The following is an 11,010-nucleotide window of genomic DNA, read 5'->3' as shown; positions in this document are numbered from 1 at the left end:
AAAAAAAAAAAAAAAAAAAATGCAAGGATGCCTTCTATTGGCACGAATACAAATACTACATCCCTCTCCCTTCCCTTAAAGGAAAGGTATAACATCCTAGTGGCGCGAATAGGATATTATTGCTTATGCGAACAGCGCTTCGTTTGCAAAGGCGTGCAGGGCTAATTCTCGCATAGGTGGGTATACTAGCGGACGACGTGAAACAAAAAAAATGCATGAACATAAATATACGCACGTGGTTGGCATACCAAACTGTGCAAACCTTACGAACATAACTGAGCATGCCTAATCGTGATTTAGCAAAACGCGCGTTTTTAAGTAGCACATAATACGGAAATTTCTAACGAGCATTTTCTTTTTCATACGCCTAAGGGAACTGCAACTGCCCCCCTGATTTGAGAACTGATTCCTCTTTTCGCCGTGCACCCACGTGGGCATATAATAATACATACATATCATTTTGGTTTGTGAACCCGCGTGAGACGCGCATCAGCTGTGACGTTCGCATCAGGAGGGATCTACACGCCTCGCCACGACTCCTTTTTTTGTTTTCTTTCTTTTTTTTTCCCCCTAACTTCCGGACGCGTCCGCCCTGAACTGGAGGAACAGAACCACGGCGCAGGCCAGACGCGCACAAACGTACACATGCCCGTACAAATATATAAACAAATATATATGCACAGAAATATATGACACACACATATATTTGTACATGTTTGACGCGGCAACATGGAGAATGAAGGAAACATAAAAATAAAAATAAAAACGATTGACAATGAGGAATTCGAGCTGTCCGTAAAAGGAGACACCAGCGCAGAGGAAATAAAAAATATCATTGCAGAGAAGAAAAATGTGGACAAGCAGGACATCCGGTTGATCTACCAAGGGCAGTGTCTAGCGAACGAGAAAAGCGTTGCAGATTATAACATACAAAATGATCATATCATTCATTTGGTGGTGAGGAAAAAGGAAAACTCTTCCAACCCTAATGACGAAAATGGAAACGCTACAAGCAGTGGGAACGCCACAAACAACGGGAACGCTGCAAACAACGGGAACGCTGTGAATGGGAAAAGCGATGCCACAAACACCAACGCAAATGCAAATGCAAATATGTTTAGGAGCACCGACGGAAACGTAATGGGGGACCCCGTACATATAAACTTCAGCTCAAATGTCCATATGAATAGCAACAGTGGGAACACCTCAAATGGAGGCACCGCTTCCAATATGCCTAATAGTAGCGCCAACCCTAACGTCGGAGCCTCATCCACCCCTCTGTACTTCACGCACATGAGATTAACAAGAAATGATAATATGGATGGGGACCTGATGGGCCAGACAAACATATGCTCCTTGCTAAATGATATAATGAGTCAGGTAAACATCAACCCGAACTTTATTTATGACGCGGCCACCGCCGCAGCCACTGCGGCTGCAAATGCGACAGCGGCCGGGGCAGGGGCAGGAAGTGGAATGGGAGGCGCCATGGGGAGCGGCCTCGGAACTGGGCTTGGAGGCGGCAACGCAGAAAACATTTTCACCGCGGCCATGAGGACCACAGGCATAAATCCCAACGCGAGCGAATTTGCCTGCCCCAACTACGTGAACGGGGCTAATGATAAGAAGGGCGAGACGGTGAACGCGAAACGGTGCGCGGAAGCGGGTGCAGATGGCAAGAACCAAAGCCCAAGTGGTAATAAAGGAGGTGATGATGGTGGACAGAACGACGCAGGAAAGAGCGAAGGAGATTCATCATCAGATAATAGCTGTACGAATGAGAAGGGAAACGATGAAAACTACACAAAGGAGCAACGCAAGAAAATAAAGAAAATGAAAAAGAAGAGAAAAAAATACAATAAGGATGTGAAGACATCAAATAAGATTAAAAAAAATGGCAAGTACCATGTTAGTCATTCGAGTAAGGATGACAGCTCCAGTAGCAGCAGCTCAAGGTCGTCCCTCCTGTCTGTCGACTCCACCATGAAGGATGAGGAGGAAAGGAAAAAGGTACATAAATTGAAGAAATATAAGAAAAAAAAGAAACTCAAAAATAAGTACAAGAAGAAGAAAAGCTACGATTCGAGTAGCTCTTCGTCCGTATCCTCCTCCACGGAAGATCAACGGGACGATGAAGGGGAGGAGTACGACTATGACGAAGATGAGCTAGCCAAAAAGGAGAAAAAGTACAGAAAGAAGGAAAAGGAAAAGCAGAAGAAAATGAAGAAGAAGAACAGATACCTTTTCGACCCCAATTTTTTGTATCACCAGAATTATATGTACCACCCAAACAGCATTAGCCACGGCAGGATAAATAATCACTTTAATCAGATTTTCAAAGGAAGAAACGACATGAGGTTAGGAGGCGCGTACCCATCGTTTGTACTGGACCACGGGGGCAGAGCAGCTGTTGGTGCTGCGTTCTGTAGAGGAAGCAGGAGTAGCCTCAAGTATGGCAGAGACGACCTGAGCGACACGAACGAAAATGCGAACGGAACGAACAACCACAACTTGGTGGATGATTTTGTCAAGCACAAGGAGAGGAGGACGAAGGCCTACAGCAGCAGCAAGGCTCTGTTCGGGAGTGGCGGCGCGCACGATAATTTGGTGGACCTTCCAGGCAGCAACTTGAAGGCCAACGGCACAGGTAAGGGGACAACCCACCCCCCAAGTGGGAAGAGTGGAAGCGGTGGAGGAGGAGAGTATCACCGTTACAATGATCACCACCGCTGTAACCCTCTCTTTGCAGGCGGACCGATGGACGAGCAAAACTATCCACCCAGGAGCGTGTACGCGAACCTAGTGCCGCTAAGCGACATAGAAAGGAACAACGAGATAGTGCGTAACGACTCCATGCGAACGAACTCCAGAGTTGCCATTAATGAAGAAGACGGTGCCCTCGTGTCCGACAACAATTCCCTATCGGATAATATAAGGTCGATACAAATGTCGAGCGACAGAAGGAACAGTGCACTAGGGAGAAGCGATCTGAAATGTTTAAATGATGCAAACGACTCAGAGCACAAAAATATGGAAGTAAACATCCCATGGAGAGTAATAGAACAACTGCTAGTACTGCTGGAAGAAGAAACAGGATATCGCAGACCAGACTTATCCGCTTATATCAATTCGTACCACAACAGCAACTCCATATTTGTTTTCTTCTACCTCTTTGTTCACATCAACAATATAATTAACAGTATAATTATTCAATTTAATCATTCGAATTTTATGAACAACGACATTTCCATGTCTTCCTTCTCCAGGATAAGCATCATTCTATCCCTAGCGTCGGTAGTTTTTTCACGACTCTCCAATTTCTTCTTTGTCTTTTACGATAATTTTTATTGCAACAATTATGGAAGGCACTACAGATATTCAGATCCGATCAATCATGAATACCTTAGGGAGTTACGAAATTTGTATTATTCGAATAATGGAAGAAATGCTCATTCTAATAGAAGCAGTAGGTTTTTTCAAAATGACTTTTTCCCTAATGGAAATTACGGGCATGCAAATGTGGACGCCTTCAACAATGACAACTCATCCTACCTACATAACGTGGCCGATAATTACTACCCCCTACCTTATAATGATTTGAGGAATAATGCAAATAGAACCAACTTGCAGCAAGAATTTGAAGATTATTATAAAAACTACCTTAATACAGTTAAGGGGAATAAGAATATGTTGTTGAGGAAAGAATTTGCTAACCATAAGGAGAGGAGTAACACTGGTGAATGCTCTCAGGGAAAGGAAGATGGTGTGAGTAGCAACCGTGTAGGCAAAGGAGACAAAGTATGCAATCCCAATTCACATAGCGACAAAAAGATGGGTAGCAGATTTAGGCAAACTGGGCACTGGAATGGTACCTCTAATAATCCCTCTAACCATTTGAACAATGGCGCCAACGGCCACTCCAACAACCCCTTTTCGAACTTCCCCGGACAGGGTAACAACAATTCGCTTCTCTACCCGGGTCTTAAGGAAAGGAGCGATGAGAAGGAGGGATACAGGAAGAACAAGGATGATGCCAAACACTACGCCGGGAAAAAAGTGCGTACAGATGGCCACTCCTTCAAGGGATACAGCAGCGGAGACCCCAATGAGAGCAGCAGCAATAGTGCAGCAGGTAAAATGGATGAGGCGCCCCAACGTCACTTTCGCCGGCGTTGCTTTCCCCGCGCTGGGGCGAATTTGTCCATGTGTTAGTTGTCACCCTTTGGCTAACTCTTCCCCCCAAATGACCCCGTTCATCCCCCCTTCCCCAACCGCAATATATGCAGGAAATGAAGGACATGCAGAAAATGTAGGACATGCAGAAAATGTAGGACATGCAGAAAATGTAGGAAATGCAGGACACGGTGGCCCCCTCAACCACATCCTCAACAATCTATTTAAAAACAAAAATGAGAACAGGGAAAATGGAAACATGGGAAGTAACGACAGTCAGCCAAAAAGTGCACAACATGATGATGAAGCAAAAGGCGACGCCCTCAATGCAACCAATAGTAACTTCGCCTCCTGTGATAGTAACATGGATGATATGTACGACGTGTCGGATGATGGAAAGGACAAGGAGGAGGCTTCCAACGTGAAGGATCAACCTAAGCGAGAAGATAAAGATGGAGAAGATACAGATGGAAAGGATGCCGACAAGGGGAAAGATATGCATCCTAGCAGCATCCCTCAGAAAGAAAAACCAACAGACAAGCACACTGCTACTCCACAGGGCGAAAAGCAGATACAACAAATTGCACCACAAGGCGGCGTAATGAAGAACACGGCAAGCAGCAAGCAGGATAGCTCCATCGTCACGGACATTAGGAGGACCCCTGCCGTTAACAACACCACCTCCCCGCTGTCCAACATAAACTTTTCGAACATTTTAAATTGTGTGCAGAATCAAATGGCTGGGGGAGGCGCCCATGCCCAGGGAGAACCCCCTCGCGATAAGGTAACATATGAGCGTGTCATGCGTGTTTAAGCATAATTGCAAAAGTGATTAAGTGTTTGCTTTATCTGTGTGTTTCCCCTCATGGAAGTATTTCTCCACACCGTCCTATTTCTCTCCCCCCCCATCAATAACAGTTTGAAGGAATGCCCGAGGAAGTGAAGAACAGATATAAAACGTGGGTGGAAAATACTCAGATATTCTCCGGACAGGTAAGCAAAACTGTTTAGCGTTTTTTTTTTTTCCCTTTTTTCTTTTAAAATCGTGAAGGGAACGGTGGAGCGGTTAAGGAAATATATATATATTTTATTCCACCCCCCGCAGATGATTAAAATTTGCAGAAACAAGCGCCCTTTAAGCAACGCATACATTGGAAACGGCTCATCCAAAGATCAAATATCCTTCAGCAATTTGTTGCCATTCCTGTAAGTTTGCACACACGGTCTCATACATACAAACCTGCACACCCTTCTCCACAACGACAAACATGCACTCACTTTTTCCATGTCCCCCATCTCGCAGCTGGAAAAGGAACATGAGCACCATAAACTTGGACGTGGACCTGGAACTATCAGACGTAAAAAAAAAAAAAAAAAAAAAAAAAAGAAGAGCAGAATAAATGCTTTTCCCATTTAATTTCCCTATATTCTTTTCGCAGGGGTTGTGTCTGTATGACCATTTTTGTACACACATTAAAACCATTTACACATTACGCTCTTTTTTTTTTTTTTTTTCACCATTTTGGAACAGGACCTGCTAAACGCCTTCGACATGCACGTTCTCGAGTTTGTAAAAAAGTCCATCAAAAATAACGAAGACTATAAGTTGGAAAAATTTAAATATCCAAGTAAGTGAAAAATGGAGAAATAATATTAACCTGACCCAAAGCCAACTTCCCCTGGGGTGGAAGCGAGGGAACGAAAAAAAAAAAAAAGACTAAACGTATGTCGCGTGAATGTGTTAATCGGTGATTGTTCCTACATGTTTCGTTCTGTTGTTTATTTGTTCATTTGTCCGTTCACTCATTTTATCGTTTGCTCACTTGCCCATTTGGCCATTAATTTTTTGCGTGTCTTAATTTTTTCCTTCCCCGTAGCCCTCTCCCTGTGCGAAAAACTGTTTGACGAAATGGACAAAAAGGATAAGTAAATCCAACTGGTGTAAATCGGAAATAAATTCGCCCCGCCTTTACATTTTGCAAAATTGTGTTTTTTTTTACATGAGTTTTAAATTGTTTCTTTTTCCTTTTTTTCTTTTTTTTTTTTTTTTTTCTCCCCCCGTTTTCACACGAACATTAAAGAAACGTACGATTTACAACATGCTGCAAAGTCGACCAATGATGCGCACAGCTTTAGCGAACATAAGATAAAGTCTAAAAATTTTTTTTTTTTTAAATTATGCGCAACGAAGTAAGCTATAAAAACGGCATTACAATAACCACGGCATAATGACCGACCACCTGATTACATTCTTCCCAATGTTTGTCATTTTGTGAAGGTCTCACTTTTTTCCCCCCTTGGTGTGTTGAAGGTAGAGCGAACAGGTTCCCATTACATTTTGACGCAGCAAAAGGGGTATATATTATGCATAGGGTTCGGGGGTGCAATTCGTACTGTGTGCAACTGTAGGTGCGCAGCCCCAATCTGTGTGGCCGAAACGTAACGCATATAATGGATGCAAATCGCCACACGAATATAGGCAATGGAATTTGCCTCCCCAAACCTCAACACATTAACGCGCGTGAAGAGAAACTGAAAATAAATAATTGGGGGTACAAATGGGAAGTCCCCTAAAAGGGGCGTAACTGTTGAGCGCGCACTAGGGGTAATACGATGAAATTAGTTGCCGTCCCGCCCTCCTATGGCAGCTCTGTGTGCACCGTGCCTTCTTGAGGTATCTTCTGACTCCTTGCCCCTGCTGGTGATTCTCAGCCAAGCGACATAGCGGAGAAACACCCACGGAGGAGATGCGATTCCCCTTGCGCCCGCCGAAATTCTCTGGGGCGTGTGGAATACACGCGCGTGTGCACAGGGAAGAATAAAGGAGGATTTACGGAGAAGATGTACTCCAAAGGGATATACAGGAAGGTATTCCCCACGTCAGCTATGGGGGTTCTAATAATTTCGGTTACACGCACATCTTTCGACTTCTGCTCCTTCTATTCACTACAACATGCTACTTATATATATATATACGCTGAGCGTACAATGGTTCGCCAGACGTCGCCGCAGCAACTCCTGCCGTAGCCGCATCCCATTTGAAACTTGCGCTTGTAAAGGCGGGCCTATATTTTGTATCCTTGGTTCGAAACTGTATGCTGGCGTACCGCTGCCGGGACGTCACAGCATATGTAATGGAAAATGTGAAGGGCCCCCTGACCATTCGTGAATTCCCTGAGGCGCACCGTCTGTGCGTTGAGCGTAGATATGATCGACCCTATTCGCGCTTTGGTATCTGTTACACTCTCTTGTCCTGCAGCCCCTGCGTGTGATGGCTTCCCACCACCAGTCAGTCGCCGGTTAGCGGCAGAACATGCTCGCCCGCTGGGGGGGAGAGCACCCGTAAAGAGCAAAAGGGCGAATTGGGTCAAGGGGTCGGCTACTCAGATCAGCCCCGCGGTGTAAATAACCCACATATGGATGACCGCTCAAATGATCACTCGACTGACCATTCAAACGAACAGAGCAACATACCAAACGAAATACTTACAAAAAAAAAAAAAAAAAAAACACACTAAAGTACATCCAAACGTGCTACATTAAATCCACTTTGTACATATTGCGCATGCAGAAGGCGTGAAGTAAAAAAATACAAATTTTCTCATAGCACTTTTTTTTTTCTTGTGGCGCATAACGCCGGTTCGCGTTCACGGCAAAAAAAAAAAAAAAAATATATATATATATATATAAAATATATATAATTAAATAAATAATAATAAAAATAAAAAAAGCGCACAAAAACTTTTAAATATGTTCGCAAAACTCGAGGCGAAATGGATAAACGCGTAAAAAATTAAATCCACCAAATTTTTTTTTTTTTCCCGTATTGTTTGCAAAACATCTTCTTCCATTGTTCCTGCATTCGATTTATGCCATCAGTCTATTAAGCGATTGTTTTCCATCGTGTTATCACTCCATCGCTTTTTTATCGTTTCATCGTTGCACTTCCTTCCAACGCTTTAAGCGATATTTCTCTGTCATTCCTGCGGTTTTGTATTTTCCCGTTTTCGAGCGGCAACGTATGATTGTCGTGCGGCATTCCGGAAGGTAAAAAGCGTCAAGCGAAGCGAAGCAAAGATAGAAGCTAACAAACGAATCGTCATACAAACGAAGCAACAAACGAACGAAGCAACAAGCGAACGAAGCAACCCTAGATGTTCCCAACAATTAAAACATAGAGGTCACTCCCTTGCGTATATGCATTTGCGGAGCCATACTTACGTAATACAAATTTTTATAACGTACGAGAAAAAAAAAAATACCAGATTTTTACGGCACATCAGAATAAGGAAAAGTCCTTATTGAGAAAACGAATCAGCCGAAACAAGCAAATAAGCAGTTCTCTCCTTCTGAACAAGATAGGGAACAAAAAAAAAAAAAAAAAAGTTTCGCCTTTTTTTTTTTTTTTTAAGCGTACGAGTACTTATATATTACGCTCAATAATTTGTACATTTGAAGATCAATTTGTTTGCGGTCTGTGGATCATTTCTTTTGTTGTTTTTGTTTTTTTTTTTTTACTCTCCCCTTTTGTGTTGTATTGAGAAAGGCTCCGTTAATCTGGGTGGCCGTAATCCCTCCTTCCACATTTTGTAACTGGGCAGGTGTTCGAACAGCAAGTGCGCGCGCACGTTGGATCGGCCCCTACACCATCATTGATAAGGAGCGATAAGCGTACGCTAGCATAACGTAGAATAACGTAGCAGCGTTGACCTGCAAACCACCACCCCCCACGCCGCTAGAACAATGAATCACCTCAAAATAAAACGAGGAAACTTCCTCTTCACGTCCGAGTCGGTGAACGAGGGGCACCCGGACAAAGTCTGCGACCAAATTTCAGACGCCATTTTAGACGCCTGTCTGAGGGAAGACCCAGAAAGCAAAGTAGCTTGCGAAGTGTGCGCAAAGAAAAACTTTATTTTTATCCTAGGAGAAATAACAACCAAAGCTAAAGTTGATTACGACAAAGTAGCTCGAGACGTTTTGAAGCACATAGGATATGATGATGAAAGTAAAGGACTCGATTACAAAACTGCAGACATAAAAATATATATAGATGAGCAATCCCCCGATATTGCTCAATGTGTGCATGAAAATAAGAAACCAGAATTGATAGGAGCAGGTGATCAGGGAATTATGTTTGGCTATGCCACTGATGAAGCGGAGAATTATATGCCCTTAACACACCACTACGCCACTTTATTAGGCAAAAGATTAACAGAAGTGAGGAAGCTAGGAATTCTTCCTTATTTAGGACCAGATGGAAAGACACAAATAACAATTGAATATAAAAATAAAGGAAATTTCGGTGGACACATGGAACCTCTACGTGTACATACAATTTTGATTTCCACACAACATGCTGAAAATGTAAAATATGAACAATTGAAATCTGATTTGATAGAAAATGTAGTGAAGTATGTTATCCCTGAGAAGCTGCTTGATGAGGAGACTCTGTACTATTTGAACCCTTCAGGCAAATTCGTACTTGGAGGACCTGCAGCAGATGCAGGGTTAACAGGAAGGAAAATTATTTGTGATACTTATGGAGGTTGGGGTGCTCATGGAGGAGGTGCCTTCTCTGGAAAGGACCCATCTAAAGTAGATCGCTCAGCTGCGTATTATTTACGTTACATTGCAAAGTCTTTGGTTGCAAATAAATTTTGTAGGAGGGTCCTAGTACAGGCATCCTACTCCATTGGAATTGCTAACCCTATTTCGTTGAATGTCAATTCGTATGGAACAGTCAGCACAGGATACACTGATTATGATTTAGAACAAATTATTTTGCGCAATTTTGATTTGAGACCTGGATTCATCATAGAAGAGTTAAAATTGAAGCAACCCATTTTTTCCAATACCTCTGCCTATGGCCACTTTGGAAGAAGTGATAGTTCCTTCACCTGGGAGAAGATAAAGGACCTCACCCATGAAAAAAATGTACTCAAAAATTGAGTTTTTTTTCTTTTTTTTTTCCCTGCGTGTGGTTCTAGCGGAAGCCCTGCGAATGAGGAAGAGTCTTGCACAAGTGAGACACAGGGGTGGACCCATTTTAACCCTCCCACCCAACACCGTAAAAAATAGAATAATAAAATAAAGGAAAAAATTGAAGGGTTGCCCTTAACACAATGTAAACCCTTTACATGAAATTATCCATGTGGACACTCCTCAAGACACAAACAAAGACAAAGAACATCATGTGAACAGCACGAGTTGCGCGCGTATTTTTCCGACCGTTGGTCCTTTTTCAATTATCTCCCGTTGTAATTAATAAGATTGGAAGTTGGAGCTATATATATTTTCCCGCCGAAACTGAGTGAACATTTTGGCCGGTGCAAATTTTGTAATTCCCGCGCGTGGGCCGCGCGTTTGTATTTGTGCATGTGTCAGAACGGCAGGAGTGCGCTTGCGTGTTACTGCGAACAACGCCGCCATGCGTACCTTCCATGTATATTCGCCCAAGTCCAATTCAGCACACGTACACGTAAACAAACATCATTTCATTTTGCATCCCTTTTCATTTTTTTTTTTTTTTCTATTTGTTTTCTTCACCCTTCATCCTTAATTAACACATGCACGTATGTTGCGTACGTATGTGAATGTATATTGTACATACGTTTTTCCACCCACAAGGAAAAAAAAAAAAAAAAAAAAAAATTCACACTCTTATGTTTTTGTTTTCGTTGTACTCCACAAAAAAAAATGTAATAACATTTTTGCTAGTAAACAATTGTAGCACCAGCATATGTTGTTGTATTTTTTGTAACCTTCACATTCGCCTTTTTCACTTTTCACCATTTCTCCCCCCCCCCCCCTTTTTTTTTTTTTTTTTTTTTTTTT

The 11,010-nt window shown here is 42.7% G+C and overlaps 2 protein-coding genes across 2 annotated transcripts; both read left to right on the top strand.

Moving 5' to 3' along the window:
- Nucleotides 1-729: 729 nt before the first annotated feature.
- On the top strand, nt 730-6,103 carry AK88_01660 (uncharacterized protein; the record flags this gene model as incomplete). Its single annotated transcript, XM_012479295.1, has 7 exons — nt 730-4,132; nt 4,332-4,957; nt 5,092-5,166; nt 5,279-5,379; nt 5,477-5,531; nt 5,705-5,801; nt 6,051-6,103. The coding sequence occupies 7 exons, from the start codon at nt 730-732 to the stop codon at nt 6,101-6,103; spliced, it is 4,410 nt and encodes a 1,469-aa protein (XP_012334718.1).
- A 2,813-nt stretch (nt 6,104-8,916) lies between these two features.
- On the top strand, nt 8,917-10,125 carry AK88_01659 (methionine adenosyltransferase; the record flags this gene model as incomplete). Its single annotated transcript, XM_012479294.1, has 1 exon — nt 8,917-10,125. The coding sequence occupies one exon, from the start codon at nt 8,917-8,919 to the stop codon at nt 10,123-10,125; it is 1,209 nt and encodes a 402-aa protein (XP_012334717.1).
- Nucleotides 10,126-11,010: the final 885 nt, after the last annotated feature.

This window comes from Plasmodium fragile (assembly GCF_000956335.1).
Source record: "Plasmodium fragile strain nilgiri unplaced genomic scaffold supercont1.15, whole genome shotgun sequence".
Classification (NCBI taxonomy): Eukaryota; Apicomplexa; class Aconoidasida; order Haemosporida; family Plasmodiidae; genus Plasmodium; species Plasmodium fragile.
The sequence above is the reverse complement of the archived record's forward strand: the minus strand, read 5'-3'. Positions and strand labels throughout refer to the sequence as shown.